We start from the raw sequence: 20,812 nt of genomic DNA, 5'->3' as shown, positions 1-20,812 counted from the left end.
CCGCAGCAGGATTTGCACCTTTTCACTGATAGCAGAGATGTTACCAGTCATTCTGTAACGCTACTGCCAGAGTAAACTGGCAATACGAGATAACGGTTAATCTCTCCCCCTCTGCTAACGTCGCTGCTATCATAGAGTGCCACCTGGCTGAGATTCAGCCGGGCGCACGAAAGCAAATTGGGAATGATCCGAGTCAATCCTCTCTTTATAGTCTAAAAATAGAGTCAGTCCTGCCTAGATAAGGGGCAACTGTACTAGAGGACCCAGTGTAAATCAGAGCACAGTCTGCAATAAGCCGTGTAAGTATTCACAGGGGGTGCCCCTGCCAACACCCCACCACGTTGCTTCCTCCTCCCCAACCTCTGGGCTACATGGCAGGTTCTCATGCCCCCCCCCCCCATTTGTGTCTATGAAGTTATAAAGATGCAGGACATACCAGAACAAGACTATGTATAGTCGAGAACTATAAATGAGGACGGGAGGACAGCCATCATCCCGGCCGGCTCATGACATCCAAAGCAGGACCAATTACAGCGGTGCCGCGGAGAGAGGAGCTCCAGGATGCTGCGCTATGACAGTCCAGGACAGTACAGAATACTTTTCTTTACCACCCGGAGGGAGGGCTCCGATTGAAAGGCTCAGCCACCACACCGTTTTGCTATGAGAAACCGGTTACCAACCATTCCTAGTACCACTCTAACTTGGAACTAACTGAGGCGTCATTCGCGATTTTTACCCCGGGCAATTCCCAGGCGCCCCCGGCCAGACTCACCTAAGGCCCAGCCAGAAAGCACTCCACGGGCTGAATGGACAACCGACGATGGATTATCAGCCTCATATCGCTACCAGTTCTAACCACCCGGGAGCGGGAGAGGAGGCGGAAACCTGCTCTCCACTAGCTGCAGCATCGCAGTCTAACAGGCACCACTTCAGTCACCCAATCTAAGTGGTGACATTAGCAAAGAAGTCAAGCAAATCGATTTCTTTCCCTTTTTCTTTCACGGGGGGGGGGGGGCGGGGGGGAGCAGAAACTGAGGCGCTAATAACCGATCCGTCACCCATGCTGAGACAATGTGTTTGAACTACAGACCTTGGGCAGAACATCAGACCAGAATGCAAATGATGACTTTTCAGAGACATGTGTCTTCTTGTGGACTGTGGGATAGCTCGGAGTCGTCCAGTAACCCTCCCCCGACTGAGCGTACATTGGGAGGTCTCATGGCTTCCCGTTCACGCACGTTGTCAACGCAGCACTGTAATAGCCATGTACATTTTTTTACCGAACACTTTGGCATTATATCATAGTTTCCTGTACATGGAGCTTTGATAGAACACGATTTGTCCTCCCCATAACAGGCAATCAATAAGTATCTCCCATAACGGTCCCACTGCCTGGAAGCGCTTGACTATTTTGGATTTGGGACATGCATCGCCACCCCGTCGCTCGATTCCAGAAAGTCCACGCTGGGCAAAACAGGAAAAATGTAAATTCAAAAGTTCGTCGGCAGGCTTTTCCTGTTTACCTGCCCGCTGCCATCCGCCGGTTCAGACTGCTGTCACCCAGAGCGGCACGTGGTGCCACTGTTACTGGACTCACCGCACCGGACGCCAATAACGTCGATTTCCGTCCACACTAAACCCTACCCCTAATCCGATATGTTTATATCGATTTTAGCGCTACTCCTCTCGTTGGGGAGGAGTACAGAAATCGATATAAAGAGCGTTGTAGTGTGGACGGGTACAGCGTTAAATCGATTTAACGCTGTTTAAATCGATTTAAACATGTAGTGTAGACCAGGCCAGAGACTTCCCCTCCAGCAGGGGCTGGCAGACACACATCACTTTGCAACCTCTCTCTGTGAGGCTTCTATGAAGCCTTTGTTGGAAACTAAAGATGACTCCCCAGTAGAATACAGTCATCCTTCTCAGGGCAGAATTCCCTTATGGGCATCGTGACCCTCAGGCAGGGCCAGATTAACCTTTTGTGGGCCTGGTGCCAAACATATTTGTGGACCCCCATGGGGAATAATTGTAAGAGATAGGGGTAGGGGGTCAGTCCACGGAGTAAGGGAGGGGCCAGGCACAGCTGGGCAGGGCAGGAGTAAAAGGTGGTCCCTGGAGTGAGGCAGGTACAGAAGCAAGCACAGCATGGTGTGGATGGTGGGGGAGGCATACAGGAACCCACCCCAGGGCAGCACAGAGCTGGTATCTACCTCACTCTGCCAGGCCCAGGCCCTTGGAAGCTGGTCTCAGTGGTTTGACCATTGGCCTGCTAAACCCAGGGTTGAGAGTTCAATCCTTGAGGGGGTCATTTAGGGATCTGGGGCAAAAATCTGTCTAGGGATTGATGCTGCTCTGAGCAGGGGGTTGGACTAGATGACCTCATGAGGTCGCTTCCAACCCCAATATTCTATGAAAAAAGAATTAATTACTCTGGTGGCCATATGTCCTCTTCTCCAGCTGAGCTACAGCTCCTCCAGGCAGCAGCAGCTACTCTTCCCACCCTCCTGGTGGGCAGGCTGATTGTGGTTGCTTCTGTAACTGGACTTTTAGTGTCCGGTCAACTGCTAGGTCCACTTTTTGACCGGACTTTCTGGGCAAAAACTGGACTCCTGGAAACAGGAGTGCTGGAAGGAGGAGGGGGGGAAAGAAAGGTGTTCATGGCCCCTTGACTGTTTTCCTGCCTTAATGGTGAGCAATTGGGGGGCAGGAGGGGAAGAGAAGGAGAAGAGAGGAGCAAACGCCAGGCAGGGCCTGCAGGGAAGAGGCTGAGTGGGGGTATGACCATGAAGGGAAGGGCAAAGCAGAGGGCAAGCCTTGGTCCGGGCACTGGTGCCCCCCCCCCCCCCCCCCACTTCTAGGGAGCTTCCAATGCTCCTGCCTGGCAACCATAGTGGGGCCCTTCTGAGTGTGGGCCTGGTGCAATGACACCACTGTAAACCTAGCATTACCCTCAGGAGGGCATATTGCTACTATGTCCACCTCTATGCAATAGCAGAGTAGGTGTAAGCCCTATCTTTTATTGGTGCCCATCATTGCAGAACCTGGGCATCTCTCAAAAGGAACAACAATGACTTCACTCTTCATTCTCTAGATTTGTTTTTAAATTCCTGCATACAGTAGAGTGGAAGGGTACTATTGTGAGAAAGTTTAGGCAAAGCTTTAGCTCTGAAAATTGTGAGGTATTTAGTCTAAGCCTTATGCACTGATAAATGAAAATCTCAACTCACAGTGTATGCTTTGTTAATTACTGTGCTACCAAAACCACCCCATTGACAAGATTTGTAGAGCTGGTTGGGAATTTTTGAAACTTTTTCCATAAAAAATGCTAATTTTTCAAAACCGTAACTTCTTGTGAGAAAGGGTCAGTTTTGACAATTTTTTATTTTAAACGTTTTTGAAAAAGGTTTCAGACTTGTCAAAGCATCCCATTTCAACATTTTCTAAATGAAAAATTCTGGAGTAATGTTCAATCCACATACCCACGGAGATCCAATCCAGAACAATTTCAAGTCATACAAATCTTGAAGTCTAGCTTATATGCAGTCTGATTTACCCATAGAAATGTTGGCCAGATGCATAAGCTAAACAATCATCACTCCAAACTGACATACTCCTTAGTCGTGAATTGTGGAATGTGAAGAGTTAATGGAGGACCTTCCCCATTCTGCATCTTGGGCCCTTTTCTTCATTTCTCTCTCTAGCCGGAATGGTTAGCTCTTAGATAGCAAAATGATAGCCACTTAAAAATATCTAAGATACAAATAGAAAGCAGTTGCTGCCAAGACAACTCCAATAATTCTGAGCTGCAACCTCTTCAAGCTTCTTTGGTGTTCACTAAAAGGGAACTGGATAAATTCATGGTGGTTAAGTCCATAAATGGCTATTAGCCTCTGTTTGTCAGAGGATGGAGATGGACGGCAGGAGAGAGATCACTTGATCATTGCCCATTAGGTTCACTCCCTCTGGGGCACCTGGCATTGGCCACTATCGGTAGACAGGATATTGGACTAGATGGACCTTTGGTCTAACCCAGTATGGCCGTTCTTATGTTCTTATGTGATCCAGTGTGATTATTCCTGTAGTGCTCAACTCAACTGCAGAAGAAACAAACAATCCTATGCTCCTTTAAGGCAAATGTAGAAAGACTAGTTGGTAAGTCACCTAGGAGTAGCCTCTCCACCTGTAATGTATCAATGGGCCAGCAGGTGCAGAGGTACCTAGACTCTGACTTGCGACTTAAAATTAAAAAGGGAGGAAATGCTATCTATTAGTAAAGCTTCCTTATGAGTAGAATGTGCATGAGTCTCTATAAACCAATGACTATTCCCTCTAGACCAAGTTTATCACCAAATAGGTTTATTCACATAAGTATCTGTCACTGAATCAGACTATGCTAGCAAAGGTCATTTTTGCCACCATACAGAACTTAATGACTGAAGTACCCAACCACCACAGCATGGTTTACCATTTGGAAAGGGATGGTTGTGAAGGCAAAAAAGTCACAAACACACTGATAGCAAAATTTATGCCAACTACTCTACACTTCCATGCTTGCACTTCTCTGTAAGTATTGAAATCACTAAGAAAACAAAAAAAGGAAAATAATTTTCTAAATCTACAAAAACATTAGAAAGACTTAATCCTATTTCACTGTTTCAAATGGAGTACAAAATAAAATAGTTTTGTAAACTGATTTGTTCAGAAAACTGAAGTCCTAATTGAGTTTACTACTACTGTCTAAAATAATAAAAAAAAATTTAAATTGTTTTAAGAGAACATATTTTAGCACACTAGGAAATTGTGGCATTCTCCTCCCAATTTCCCCAAAAATTTAAAACTAGTGGTTGCTAGCAAAAGTACAATTTGAAAAATTTCAAATTAAGGAAATAAATTATCTAAACCAGTTATAAGATAAAAATATTTTTTACTAATATACACAGTAAGTTCTCTAATTTGGTCACAGTTTTTTACATTGTACTGTATTGAGGAAATGCAAAGCTTCAAGTTATAAACAATTAGCTTCTAGTCCTACCTCTTCCATTGAGTTCTTGTGATTTTAGGCAAATAACGTGCGCCTCGGTTTCTCCCAACAGGGTTGTTTTGCAAGGATTAAGCCTTTGACTCTACTAATCCTTACATATACTTAATTTTGTGCACCTGTGCAAACCCAAAGGAATTACATGTGTGCATAAAGCTAAGCAGATGTAAAAATGTTAGTGAGAATGAGGCCTAGTTTATTAATTAGTGTTTTTACAGCACTTTCAGATCAGGATGAAAATGTAAAGCACTACATCATAAAGTACTAGTAACAGCAAATATGTCATCCCAAAAGTATTCAACTTAAGTTAATTTTTTTTGGAGGTGGAGGGCAGCAAAAAAAAACCAAACAAACAAACCCACAACTCTCTCTCTCTCTCTCTCGAGTTAGTGCATTTTGGTTTAATTATATTACTGTCTTTACAAGGCAGAAGATACAGTTTTGTCATTAACAGCTTTGTTTGATACCTTGATTTTATTTCTATATTTTCTCCAATGTTGTGAATAAAAAAAAGTGAAGAAAAGAATAAAATATTTTCCTTCACTCTCATTCTCTCTGGCATCCTCTACCCTACCCCACCCCACCCCACGTAGGTAACCCATACCTGTGTCTCTCCCCCACCCCACCTGATGTAGGTAACCCAACATCAATATTACAGACGTCCAAAAATCCACCTTTTATTCCAACAGTAGCAAACGAAGGAGGAAAACATTGGACTGTCAATGAAGTCAGAGCTCTAATACATATCTGGTCAGACAAAAACATCCAGCAACAACTTGAAGTGACAGTGAGAAATAAAAGAATATTTGAACAGGTTGCTACTAGGCTTCAAAAATTTGGAATTGAAAGGGACTGGAAGCAGTGCAGAACAAAGTATAAAAACTTAAAACATGAATACAAAAACATAAAAAATGCTCAAGACTCAGGGAATACAAGTAAAAGTATGAAATTTTTTAATGAACTGGATGCCATTCTGGGACACAACACCGGACAGCAATCAAGCAAATCAGATAATGAAGAAGGTGAAAGGCTTACAGAATGGATAGAAGCTAAAACAGAAAAAGACTCCTTAGGTAAGAACTTCGCTATAAAAACATTATTTACAATTATTAGTTTCCTAGCACTGATGTGACATTTAAAGAAAGTACACTGTATTTAAACGTTTAAAAAAACTAAATGCTGAACGGAAGCATGGCAGTTTGTCTACTTATAAAACATTATCTTACTACGTATGGTAACTTTTCATAATAGCTAATTACCTCCTGTTATATAAAAAGGATTGAGAAACTAAGATGCATAAAGGCAAGGGAGAAAAGAATGTTTTCAAAGGATACTTGAAAAGTGGTAGAGAAGTTGGAGTTGTATGTGTATATATATTTTATACATACACACACACACACACACACACACACACACAGAGCAGATGAGTCTGTTCTTGCACCAATGTGAGTATGTCTAAACTGCAATTAAACACCCATGGCTAACCCATGCCAGCTGGGCTCAGGCTTGTGGGGTTGTATAATTAAAGTGTAGATATTCAGACTCAGGCTAGCGCCTGGGGAACGTTTATACTGCAGTTAAACAGCCCTGCAGCCCAAGATCAAGTCAGCTGGTATCGGCCATCAATGGGTTTTTAATTGAAGTGTAGATATACCCTGAAAGATGAAGACCAGTCCATGATCTAGTTCAGAGGTTCTCAACATACCATGGGGATTACATAGAGGTATTCCAGTAGGTATAGCAACTCATTTAAATATGTCTAGTTTTACAACAGGCTACATAAAAAGGCAGTACAAACTAAAATTTTCCATACAGATGACTACTTGTTTATACTGATCTATATACACCATACATTGAAATGCAAATACAATATTTATATTCCAATTGATTTTATTATATGGCAAAAAATGAAAGCAAGCAATTTTTCAGTAATAGCATGCTGTGACAATTTTGTATTTTTATGTCTGATTTTGTAAGCAAGTTGTTTTTAGTTGAGGTGAAACTCTGGGGTACCCAAGGCAAATCAGACTCCTGGAAAGGTTGAGCGCCACTGATCTAGTTAACAATGCCACCCCTCTCAACTTTTGAGCTTGTTTCCTCCTTCGGTCCAAAAAGAGTCTAAATCTGTCGACCTTTAGGACAAATTGCAATACTTGTCTAGTCTTCCAAGCTTTGTAAAAGAGGAAGAATTGTGAAGTTTGTGAGTGGAATGGTGGTAGGATCTGTGTTTATTTTCTCTTTTGTCATTGTTGGCTAGCAATATTGAGTGAAATTGCTGGATCTGTAATTCACAGGATTTTTTGTTTCGCTTCTCAGCCTTTTGGCTAAGATCAAGTATTCGTCAAGCGTACCTACAAGCCTGTTTTAGGCCCTTTTTCATTTTGATTTTTAACAAATTAAATAACCTGTAAAAAGGTAAAGTAAAACTTCCGTAACTACAGAATTATTGCAAAATGTGTTGCCCTAATTCAATACATTATTCACCCAGGAATACCTGGAGACACAGGTGAAGAGGATTCTGTTAGTAATATGTCAGAAGATCTACAGGTCACACATACAGAGAAAGTTTCTAACACAGGTAAATAAAAGTTCCTATTTTACATAAAATCCTTAATTTAGTAAGCCAATTTATATCTAAAAACCACTGGAGAGATATTCTGAAACATTAGTTGGACAACATAAAGGCCTACAAATCTTAAGTAGAAGAGAATGCCAGCACCTTATCTAATGACATCTATGCTTTTCATTAATTCAGTATGCATTATACATTTATAGTGCTCCCTGACAAATTCAATGAAGACAAGTCTGTAAGCAATCTTTTAGAAGAACTAGGTGCCACACATATAAAAGAAGAAGAGGATATCAGTTTAGGTGAGTCAAATGGAATTTACCATTATTTCTTTGTGTTTTACATAAACCCTGTCAGTCCAAGATTCGGAATTATTATATGCTATGGTATAACAAAAGTATGGTATCTTGATTAACATTCATGTAAAATTAGAGAAAAGAGGTCAAAATCTCATAAAAACACAAAATACATCATAAGCTTCTTACAGTACTCTATACTCACATATTCTTTGCAAAGATTCAGGATTAAATATTGTCTAGCAGAGGGGAAGGGGAAGCTTAACACCTAACTGGAAAGATGTGGGAATGCCTTTTTATTGCTTTGAATATTTCCAGCAAAGGAAACTCCATGACCTCCTTTGGCAGCCTTAAGCACAGTATTCAGCCTCTAAGCAGAGTATTCTCAAAAAGTTTTAAATGTCAAATTTAAATTTGACAGATGAGGTTTCTGTAACCACTACTTCAGAGAATCTGGCAGCTTCACATGTACCAAGAGGGAAAGATGAGACAAGTAAGTGATAGAGCATCTGATTAATCACAAGAAGTAATCTCACGTCTACTGGACAGCATTGCTCTTGCCCAGCTATCAATGACAGAGAACTGCACTCTTAATTTAAAATCACTAAAATTCTGCCTGTGTAATAAAAGCACATAATTACACCCTTTACAGATCCCCATGACAAACAGCATGCTCACATTCTAAGGGAAGGAAAAAACAGGCAGTCATGTCATTTCCCATAAAATCTAATTTGAGATAGAGAGAGAGCGAGAGAAAGAAAGAATAGTTCTTGTGGATCAGAGTTAAGGCTATTTGTAAAATGTGTAAAGTTGCTGATGTTATGTTATCTGAATGTATGAACCCAAAGGATAAGGGAATTATAGGTAGAGCTGGTAGTGCCACATATAATTAAGTTATACTTCCCATTAGGAGACCAAAAAACTTTGCCAACTTTAACCTTTTGGGCTGAAATTTTCCATGCCAAGTAACCATTGTATCATAATGCACACACACACAGCGACTTAATTAAGGTTGCAAAAACAATCTTAATTCTGGCATTTCTTAACTTTTCAGTGCTTGACTTCACAATCTTTTTTTTTTAAATGTAGTGGTTTGTTTTATGTAACGTGTATGTAGGTTACCTTAGTCATTGCCATTTTAAAAATATATTTTTAAAAACCTATATATTCCTGTAACAGTTTGTAAGAAGGACTAGTAGTTTTCTCCAGTGATTAGCCCTTAAACAGAATGAAATTTTGTAGTTTGGCAGAACTGTGATTAAGTGAGCATTGACATTTCAAAAACTACGGTTTTCAAGTGTAACTCTGCTAAAAACACCTCTTGGATGACACTTTGCACACAGTTTCTTATTCCAGAAAATAATTCTGTCCTGCACTTCCCCAGTTCAAATAAGAAAGGAGTTTAATCATTCTAAATACAGAAGATAATACCGCTTACGTTTTTATGGTTACTTTGCTAATGAAATGGGGTGGGAAAAAGAAGAATGATTTTGACACTACAAAAGACCTCCATGATTTTATTATGTTTGTAGTAATACCTTTTGATATTTTCAAAATGAACGTATAGTGAGAAACTGATGGTTGAAGCTCCAGTACTTCATAGATTCCTATGTTGATGAATAAGATTAAGACTTCGCCACTGTTATTTTTAGTAAGTCACAGACAGCTTGAGCACGATAAATAAAAATTCACAGAAGCCCGTGCCCTGTCTCTGACTTTTACTAAAAATAATGGGGGAAAAGGGGGCTGACAGGGGAGGACTGAAACCACAGCCCTGCTGCAATGAGGAGTCCAGCACATGCAGCAGCTGAGAGCTCTGCAGCCCATGAGCTCCAGTCCCACCACCCCAGGGCTGATGTGGAAAATATCACAGAGGTCTCTGAAAGTCACAGAATCCATGACATAAATCTTATTCTTACTGATGAACAATGAATGACGTAGTGAACACAGAGGGCTCCTCAGCTAGTATAAGTTGTCCCAGCAATATTAAAATCAATAGATCTAGGACAAATTTTCACGAGCTGAGAATCTGCCACTGGTCCTTTACAAATACTCCATACTCTGCAGAACATTACCAAAAGATTGTGTGCATCAGATAGGCATGATTATTGGACAGACTCAGATGTTGCAGTTTAAAAAAAAAATTACACTTGCAAAGAAGGTTAATATTGCACTCTATATTCACAAAAATATGGAAATTCAGTTAACCTTCCATCAGATAGTTACATCAGGGCATCTTCCTAATTATGACATACACATACCCCTTTTGAAGTCTGATGTATACCTGAATTTTCTAGATAGGAATCTGAGTCATAAGCTTAGAAGTGAGTAATATCTAACTTTATTGCAAGAGGAAAATGAAATAGTGTTAGTCAAAATCCTGGTCTAACTGCCTCAGTGCCCATTTCAACATTACTACAAATTAGTTGAGGGTTCTCAATTTATCTCCCCACCCCCCACCCGAAAAGTAAAGTACAGTCTCTAAATAGTGCATACTTTTAGAAGTACCAGCCCACACATCTCTCTACTTGTAGGAATTCCTCTAAAATTACAGTTGCTACTTAATCATCTTTTTCTAATAATGTCTCTATTTCACCTTTGCACTCCAGTAGCTATCTCAATGGATTTGCCAGCAGAGGGTGCCACAGTAAGGCATTTATTACAAAAAAGTGTCACCCAGAAAATAGTCTTGAGGTGGAAACCCTGGAGTGGTTTTGGTCAACCCGACACCCCCCACCCCCAGGGGTGAGGAGTTGGGTCCTGCCTGGCACCTACCTCACAGTGGCAGCTCCTGTGCTGTGAGGCTGGCTGGCCTTGGCTCCCCACTCCAGCCACTGCAACTTCTGGGGTTGCAGCGCCATTCAGGTTTGGCCTTACTCCCATGACTAGACTAAATTTGTGAGAGTGGAGTTGTGACCTAGCTCACAGGGCCTACTCTGGCTCCCATCATCATAACAGCTGGACTAAAGCTGAGTGGCACTAGGAACTACCACACAACCCTTTGAAACATTCTGGTGACCCACTTTTGGGTCCTGACTCAGAGGTTGAGAAACCAGTGTTTAGGAGAGTCTAAATCCATTGTTAAGTTTTGCTTACTCTGCTACTGGGCATGAACTAGTCATATCTTTCATGAATCCATATCAAACACTTAAAAAAAAAAAAAAAATCACTCAAAATAAATATTTAGACAACTTTTAGGCAGGGTTCATTCTAGAAATGTATTCAGAGGGGCCAATTACTTCTACTCATGCAAAGGGTGAAACTGAATTCACTCAGAGGCAAAACTAGTCTATTTGTGTGTGCGCGCGCACCCCCCCCCAAATTTTGCATAGACCCATCTATCAAGGCCATGGAGGAGGTCCATACAATATTAAGTGCTTGGTTTAATTTTATTTCTCTTAGTCTTGTTCTATGAAAGATCAGTTAAAGAAAAAAGAAAAAAAAAGAAAAAGCAGCTTCCAAAGACACCTATCTTCCTAACATGCTTTAACAAAAACAACAACAACAACAACACTGATCTATGCAAGTTATCTAGGTTCAAACAAATGTAGCAGTATAAAGAGATATTACTTCGTAGTTCATCCTTCCTAGGGATTCCCCCACCCGTCTGATTTTACTATAAGGCATGTTCAAGCAGATCTGCAGGTAGTCTTGTTGAGATAAGTTCCCAAGCCATGACTTTAAAAACACTGTGCTTAAAGTTAGGTGTTTAAGTCCATACGTCTCAGACACCCAAATAAATGGCTTCTTTAGAATGGCTGCTGCTGGGTGCTCAGAACTTTTGGCGAGACAGGTGACAGATACAGATTTCGGATCCTAACGTAGTGCATTTCAGCAAAGGGGGGTTGGAAGAGTAATGGATGTTTTCTGTTTCAGTCACTTAGATAGTCAAATAATGCATATATCCACAGAATCTCAGCGCTACGTACACAGAGCCACAGATTTGCCCAGCACTTTGCAGAGAAAATAAAGCTGCAAGGAATTTACAAGCTTGGTAATCTAGGAATAAAGAGTTTCCTCAGGACTTACCCTGCAGCAATGTTCTCTAGTTTCAACATCTTCAGGTTCTTAGGCAGCCAATTTGTGCTACAGATGACAAACATGAGACTGAAATTTATGAAAAAAAGACTCCTAATTCCGGCCCACAAACCAAAGAAAATGGGATGCAAAGAGGTTGTCTGTGAAGGGATAGAGAAGATGACTAGAGAAGCTGCTACTACACTGCTCTAATCCCCAGTGAACACACAGCAAACTGTCTTGCTGCATACCAAGCCAGTCATGCATAAAGTAGAGACTGAATGTGGCTATTGGCAAATGCTCATAACTTGGTTTGACTAACCAGTGCTGATGGAGCCAAGGCATATTAGAACTAAGGTAAAAGACTGTGCTTGATGTTTGCTCTGTGTAGATGGGGTCTTAAAGTCTGTGGCTACACTGCAGTTGAGAGAGACACTCCCAGCCCGGGTAGACAGACTTGCTAGAATGTGGGGGGGGGGAAAGGGAGGGGGGGGGTTGACAGAGGGGGTTGACACTATGGCTTGGGCAATAACTCAGACTTTCAAGCCTACCTGACCCCGTAGGTTTGAGCTCCGTTGGCTAACCAGAGCTGCAACATCCAAACCGCTATATTTGTCTGCCCAGGCTGAAAGGCTCCCTTCCAACAGCCATGCAGACATACCCAGAGTGCCTTTGCTAAACTTTTAAAAGTAATTTCCGAAAAAGAGCTGAAATGGTTTAGATTCTTGGTTCATTATGATGTTAATGTTTAGATTCTTGAGCATTATGATGTTAATGTTGTACAGAAGGCTAAAGCAAAGCAACAATTGACAAAAGCAAAAACAAGTCCACATTGATTTTAGTACATTTTTAATAACTTGTTAAAGCTACAGATCACATTTTGTTGAATAATGTTTAATGGCCATGTTTTCCAATGGACTGAGTACAGGCCTAGAAGGCAGCCACTGACCCTTTGTACAGCCTCGCGCTTTTACCCTCTCTCTACCAGTTTCTCCAGCTGCATAATAAGGGTACAAATAAATTCTTGCCTCATTTGCCAGTCACAAAGGGAGTGCCACCAAATGGAGGAGAACCAATTAAATGGGAGACAAGCACTCCTCCCTATCCCAGAGAAAAAGCTTAGAAGCATGTCAGCAGTAGCCAGCAGAGAAAAAGGCAAGTCATGGTAGCACAATGTAAACAAATGGCACTTTTTTAGAATATGTCTTGTTTGTGGATTGTGAGTGTAGCATTCTCCTCTACTGTCAGTCTTTCATTGCAGATACACTGTGAACATGGCATCACAATGCACTACCACTGAGAAGGCAGACTATGCATTTCTTGCACTTTTTCAGTCAAATTCAATGCCCATGAAATCAGTCCATGGAAGTCATTGTACCAGATCCTTTACCAGAATCACTATATTGCCACCCTATAAAATGCACACATGCCATTGTCAGTACATTATTATTTTATTTGTGTTACTGTAGTACCTAGAGGCCCCAAATGAGATCGGGGTCCCATTGGCACTGTACAAACACATAGTAAAAAATAGTTGCTCCCCCAAAGAGCTTACCATGTAAAAAATTCATTGATGGCAATTCCATTCCCACACTTAAACTGACCAATTAGAAATCACATGGTATTTATTCTAACTAGAAGAATTTTTTTTAAGGATATCCCAGGTTTGTTTGAAAGTATTGCCATCAGATTTTTTAGCCAACAGTCCAAGAGAACGAAACATTTAAGTGAATTAACAATGAGAGTTATTACTCCAACAGCATGAATTTGCTGTTACAGAAGCTCTGGTGTGAGAGTGGTTATGTTTAAAACATAAATTATGACAGTGAATTAATAATTATGTGAATTCATACAGAAATCCCTGAAGATAAAGAGGGCTTCATTAATTTCTCCCCAGAAGACTTGGCTTCTACACATATAAAGAAAGAGACAATTGACATAGGTAAGTTAAGAGTTTTCCATAATGATCTTGGAAGTATATCTCATTTTAGTGGCGAAATATACTGTTCTGTGAAGTCAAGTTAACATTCTTAAAGGGTTCAGTAGCACAAATACAGTTCTTGTTTTATCTCACCATTTAGTTGTACGTACACAAGATTCCTCTAAACATGCTAATTTACAAATCAAGAATTAATTAAAAAGGAACACTTACACTTTACAGTACTATGTTGGATATAAAAAATACTTTTTGTATTTGATGTGCAAACAAATACCATCTTATTTTATCCAAATAATAGGAAGTATTGGCCAAGCACCTAAAATAGCTGCCACTCAACAAAAGTTGCCATTTTAAGTCTATTCAGGCTTTTCAAAGCATTTTATGCTACCACAGTTCTTTTAAGAGATGTATGTATGATCACTATCCAATTGCAACAGAGATGTTGTGAATTATTTTAATAAGAAATTTAATTCAGATCACTTATATAAATGAATCTCATGTCAGGCCATTTTTTTCTCAAATGCTTAATTCAAAACAGATTTGCAAACAGTGTCATGGAAGTAGACTAGAAATACTGATGTTTCAGAATCAATGAGCATAGAAGTCATTAAGGACAAAACTAAGTCACATTTGGGATAAAAGGGTACAAGGGTTATCTGGAATCTACGGGTCTCCCACACTGCATCAAAATGCGCTAAGATACCACAGGTTTACACCACAATGTTCACAGGTCTAGAAAACATGACCTAGGAGAAAAAGATTAAAACAAACCCAATTGTTTCAGTCTGGAGAAGAGAAGACCGAGGGGGGAAAACCTGATATAGTCTTCAAGTACAGAAAAAATTGTTATAATGAGGAAGGTAATAAATAGTCTTCCTTAATCACTGAGGACAGGACAAGAAGTAATGGGTTTAAATTGCAGCAAGAAAGATTTAAGTTAGACAGTAAGTTTTTCCTAGTAATTGTAAGCATAGTTAAGCACAAGAACAATTTACCTAGAGGTTGTAGAATCTCAGTCACTGGAGGTTAAGAAAAGGTTACACAAACACCTGTCAGGGATAGTTTATATAATATTTAGTCCTGCCTCGGTGCAGGGGAATGGATTAGATGACCTAGCAAGATCCCTTCCAGTACTACATTTCTATGATTTCTACAACAACCAGAACTACAAAGCAATTCTATGAAGGTGACGTTGTATGGGGGAGACAAAACTATATTGAGATCAGAACAAAACAACATCCATCTAGATTCAGACACACAACCAGGTCACATGAATGCAGCAAGAACTTTTCATGTAGAATGATACTATGAATAATAAGATATGTGAATACTTTCGTTTGTGTACTATGCGAATCAATTGGTTCTCTGTTCCAGTCATGTAATATCCATTCCAGAATATGAATCACTTAAAGACAGCAGTGCACAAATAGATTAAACACAACATGGTTAAGAGGAACGAGCCTGGAACTAGGAGTTAGAGATGGGATTAGAATGCAGGAATTCCTATCCCTGACTCACTGGGTTGCCTTGGACAGTCACTTAAAAGCTTATGAATCACCATATGAATCAGACCTGTGGTCCTCTGGTTCAGGATCATATCTTCAACAGTAGATTTCAGAGGAAAGTGCAAAGATTCCCATAAAGGACAATTATGGAATAATTTGCTAAATTTTTGTAATGAGATAATTACTGGTTGGTTTATGGCATGAAATATAAATTTCTGAATCTCAGTTTGCCTTTCTATAAAATTTACAATTAGGTGTATTATGAAGATATAAATATTTGTAAAATCCTTTCAAAATACAATGAAGGTAAAAAGAGCTGCATAACTGCTAAGTACTATTCTACAGTAACTCCTCACTTAACGTTGTAGTTATGTTCCTGAAAAATGCAACTTTATGCGAAACGATGTTATGGGGAAATGAATTCTTAAGCGCATCCAATGTAAATTGGGGAGTTAGGTTCCAGGGATTTTTTTTTTGCCTGACAAAAGATATTATATACATATATAGTATAAGTTTTAAACAATGTAATATTGTACACAGCAATGAATGATTGTGATGCTTGGTTGAGATGGTGGAGTAAGAGGGTGGAATATTTCCCAGGGAATGCCTTGCTACTAAATGATGGACTAGCACTCAGCTGAGCCCTCAAGGGTTAATACGCTATTAATGTAGCCTCACACTCTACAAGGCAGCATGGACTGAGGCAGGAGGGAGGAAACAATAGATGCTGGGCAGTAGCTGCAAACACTTCCCTGAAAAAACTGAACATGATGAGGAGCCCACACTATCCAGCTGGAGCGCACCACTCTCTCCTCCTGATAGCACATTCATGGCTGCACAGGTGCTGACTTTCCAAAGTCTCGGGGGTGCGTGCATGAGAGAGAGATGTGCATTTCTCCTTTAAGTACTCTGACCCCCTATACTTCAAGTATGCTGCCCTTTTAAGCAGATCAGCTAGTTCAGACAGGAAGCAAGCTCCCTCCTTTTCTGTCTGAGCCTTGTTCCCCTCCTCCACTTTGTGGAGAGGGGCCAAGGAGCTGGGAGAGGGGCCAGGAGCAGGGGGACATCCTCATATAAGCCTGCCTCTCCCACCATCCCCCAGCAAGCAGGAATCTCCTGGGAGCAACTCCAAGGCAAAAGGCAGGGCAGAAGCAACAGGGCAGTGAGGGGAGGGCCACCTGAACTGCTGCTGGGCAGCTACCAAGCCACATACCTTACAGGGAATTTAGGGGAGCTGCTGCCCCCCCGGTTCTAATCACCACAAGGAGGGGAAGCTCTTCCAGAGAGTCCTGCAAGCAGTGGACAAAGCAGGCAGCTGCCAAACAATGTTATAAGGGAGCATCGCGCAATTTTAAACAAGCTTGTTCCCTAATAAAAATCAGCAACATATCATCCCAGTTAACTAATTTACATGTATAGTAATTAACGTTATCTCACTTATCGTGACTGCATCCAATAAAGTCATGCTTATTTACTAGTGATCTTATGTTTACAACAGTACACATAGTTCTGTCCTTCATTAAAAATCCAAGTGGTCTAAGACATCTAAGTATCCAGAAACAAGGAAAGAGGAGAAATAACTCAACCTTCCTCCAGACTCTGAAACCTCAGAAAGGGTGAAATCCTAGCTCTACTGAAGTCAGACACAAAACTCCCACTGGGCAGTAAAAGTGAAGAAGTCAAACTGTTTACATAAAAACCTTAACGGGGGGGGGGGGGGGGAGTCTTGTGTCATAAGACTTGGGTTTTGAGGAATACTGATGTTGTCAAGAATTCTGAAGATTCTTAACCAAGCTTAAAACTTTTAACTTTTTATTTTTATTACTATTTAATAGATGTTTATGTACTATACAGAATGCAAATCTGTATTAACGGAACAAGTATGCATAAGGTATCAATAAAGCCCTACATTAGAATCTTTCCCTTCGACTGAAGCAGGCTGAACATGGCTCCCTCCAAAGGGACACAAAAATCATTCCATCTGTCACAGATATCACAGATTATTAGGGTTGGAAGAGACCTCAAGAGATCATCTAGTCCAAGCCCCTGTTCAAAGCAGGACCCATCCCCAAATGGCCCCCTCAAGCACTGAACTCTCAACCCTGGGTTTAGCAGGCCAATGCTCAAACCACTGAGCTATCCCTCCCCCCTATTGATGGAACTCTACTAATTTCACTCTAGTGAAAGCACCATTGGGATTCAGCACCTGTGAAAAACCAAACAACAATCCCTACTTGATAACCATATCACCCCACTGCATTAAAGAAGCCCTTTAAAAGAGTTTAAACCATTTAAGTTAAAGTCACATCTCTCAGTTAAATTTTTAAAGACATAATCCTAATATTTTTCAACTGTCCATTGAATCCTCCAGTAAATATAGGGTAGACAGGATCCACACTTGCAGTGTGAAAGAACAACAATGAAAACAAAACCATAAAAAGCACATACCCCTTTGAAGAAAAGAAAAAAAAACAAACGAGAGGACACAATCCTGATATTTTTAACAACATTTTTAAGTATATTAAACTAATTAAAATAGACACAAAAATTCATAGTGTGTGTGGGGGGGGGATTGTGGATTGGATACTCCCACACATCTTTCCTTGAAGTAGGATAACATGGCTAGCTGTCTATCAAAGGCTTTGTCTTCATAGCAAAAAAGTTGTTGTGGAGACAAGGCAAAGGTAGTTTGTACCTCAACTAGCTACATCAAGATAAATCCTAGGTGATAGGGGGGAGAGGAGGGGGAAGAGAAGGACTGACAGACAGCCATGCTATCCTCCTTCAAGGACAGACGAATAATATTAGGATTATGACTTCAGAGATTAAGAGTTATCTTGAGTTGGCTATCTTTATGTAAAAAAACAAACACAAATGTAGTTTTTTTGACAGTGAAGATACCACCTAAGGCAATGGCTCTCAACCTTTCCAGACTATTGTACCCCTTTCAAGAGTCTGATTTGTCTTGTGTACTCACCAGTTTCACCTCACTTAAAAACTTACAAAAAACAGATATAACCACAAAAACATGACACAGCACGATTATATGACAAAAATGTGAAAGTAAGCAATTTTTCAGTAATTATAAAATAAATCAAAATATAAATATTATACTTACATTTCAGTGTATAGTCTACAGAGCAGTATAAACAAATCCATATCTATGAAATTTTAGTTTGTACTGACTTTGCTAATACTTTTTAATGTAGCCTGTTGTAAAACTAGGCAAATATCTAGATGAGTTGATGCACCCCCGGAAGACCTCTGAGCCTAAGGTACTTATCTGGGCCCCATTACTGAGATATTACAGTGCTTCATTAAGGTTAATATATTTATCCTTACAACACCCCTCTGAGAAGTACAATTACTTCTGTTTTATAGGAAAAGATACTGAGGGACAGAGAGACTAAGTGACTTGCCCAAGGGCACACAGGAAGTGTGTGGTGGAGCACCATTACCAGGCTAGTGCCCTAACCACTAGACCACCTCTAGCTAATAATTAGAACTGTACAGGTTAATTGTAAAAGGTCATAATCATGAGATGGTTGCTTCATCAAGTCAGTGGCTCTGGCACTTCTGTCCATTTTATAAACCAAACATAACAGAGTTCTCGTGCTAAGTAACTTGTAATGTGTATAATATATAGCTGTTATACAGAATGAGAAGGGAGGCATAAAACAGCTACAATACAGTCTATATTTACATCACATTTGTATTTGCTTGGCAATATTTTGAATTGCCGAGTACTGGGGAGATCCGTTGGCTAAGAAAAACCAGTCTTAGCTTAATTCTGATTATTTTTTCTGAAAGGTGAGATACAGCTGTCTCAACCAGTTTGCCTAAGTGTTAAATGTTACTACAATCTTTTTAATTAAAGTTATTATGGATCTGCAAATGTGGGGAGAATATATGCAATTCACATATCAACAGATTTAACATAAAACTGCATTTTTTTCTAGATGATGATTCTATAAGCACTACTTCAGAGGATATACCTGGCCCATCAGTAGTGAAACAGATAACTGCGACAGGTAAGTGTCTAATTATACATATCTCAGTTTAAAAAAAGGTAAATCTGATCTCTACTGTGGATTCCAGCTGACATTGTTTATTACCTACTTCAATTCAGCTGTGGATAAAATTCAACTGTCAGAGAGAGACATAGTAAACTTTTAGCTACCAAAACACTTGTCTTGATTATACACGGAGGTAAAATGTGTACATTCATCTTGTAAACCATTGCTCCCATTTTAAGGTTTTAATTAGATCAACTATTGTTCTATCAGTACAGTCTCGAGTTAATTGAAGTGAAATCATCTAATCTACACTCGAGACAAAAATGTGTTTTTCACTAAAGTTTGGGTGCATCTATAATCATGGTAGGAACGACAATCCCTTCATGTTCTCTAGTATGTATGCTCGGAGCCTCCAGACTGGATCCTGGTGGCAGCTATTGGGTTTGAACCCCCCTGAAATGGCCTCCAATACCTTGATTTACTGAGTAGCAGTCCCTATACCAACTCTACTCAGTGGGGCAGGAGCACTGTCTGCACACTAGGCTCTGTTCTAGCAGTAAGAACTGCTAGAACAGAGTCATAGTGCATATAGGTACTTTCTGTACGGGCACCAGAGAGAGCTCCTACCACACAATCACTATGAACAGAGGTCACATTCCAACAAATTACATAAGCACACTCTTAACAGGCCATTGAAGCTGAAAGAACTATTCCCATGTCTGCAGTTAAGCTTCTGCTTATGTAATTTGCTGGACTGTCCCATTGTTGTTTTCTTTAAATATATTATTTCCCACTCATATTGAACTATAGTAAAATTCTGTCACTCTTAGTAGTTTAATCTTAAATTACGTAGATCTTCAACTGCACCAGCTCCAAAAATACAGCTTTCCTGACAATCATTAAAAAAGTCTCTTTCTAGCTTTCCTCACTGGCCTCATTCTGCAGTATATCCAAAACTCTGCAGTTCATTAGATACAAGGTGAAAAAGTAGGGTATTATGTTACACTTCTATTCAGACAGTTACACTGACTTCCCAAATACCTAAGAATTAGGTTCAGAATCTTAAACACTAACCTTTAAATTTATTTCATACAGTACTTGTTCCCATACAGTAGCAAAACATACTTCTTGGTGTTCGAACTTACACTCACACTTTGCTCTATACCCAATTTACGATTGATGTCACCACCCAGACACTAGGAAACATCTAGATACTGAGTTTTTGCTCATCTAGCGTCTCTGCCTGCTAGAGTTTTCGTCTTCATGATGCTTTTGTACTAGTACATCCCTTTCTACTTCTAAAGTTAATATGAAAGTATTCTTATTGCTGATACAGACGTTGCTGTTTATGCTTGAACTCTAATTGCTACTCTCTGTACAGCTTTGATACTAATGTTTTAAAGTTAACTAATACATTGCAACAATAAAA

General features: G+C 40.1%; 2 protein-coding genes across 3 annotated transcripts in view; one reads left to right on the top strand and one right to left on the bottom strand.

The window, feature by feature from the left end:
- The window catches only part of PPAT (phosphoribosyl pyrophosphate amidotransferase), a 65,411-nt gene that overhangs the window by 30,944 nt on the left and 13,655 nt on the right, over nt 1-20,812 (bottom strand). The window lies entirely within an intron of this gene.
- Nucleotides 1-20,812, top strand: part of LOC142046870 (uncharacterized) — a 35,385-nt gene that overhangs the window by 10,266 nt on the left and 4,307 nt on the right. Inside the window, exons 3-7 of the mRNA XM_075066127.1 lie at nt 5,635-6,114; nt 7,530-7,619; nt 7,817-7,912; nt 13,779-13,865; nt 19,327-19,398. Of these exons, the coding sequence (XP_074922228.1) occupies nt 5,635-6,114; nt 7,530-7,619; nt 7,817-7,912; nt 13,779-13,865; nt 19,327-19,398 (825 nt within the window). The remainder of the gene's footprint in view (nt 1-5,634; nt 6,115-7,529; nt 7,620-7,816; nt 7,913-13,778; nt 13,866-19,326; nt 19,399-20,812) is intronic.

This window comes from Chelonoidis abingdonii, chromosome 5 (genome assembly GCF_003597395.2).
Source record: "Chelonoidis abingdonii isolate Lonesome George chromosome 5, CheloAbing_2.0, whole genome shotgun sequence".
In the NCBI taxonomy this organism is placed as follows: domain Eukaryota; kingdom Metazoa; phylum Chordata; order Testudines; family Testudinidae; genus Chelonoidis; species Chelonoidis abingdonii.
The sequence above is the reverse complement of the archived record's forward strand: the minus strand, read 5'-3'. Positions and strand labels throughout refer to the sequence as shown.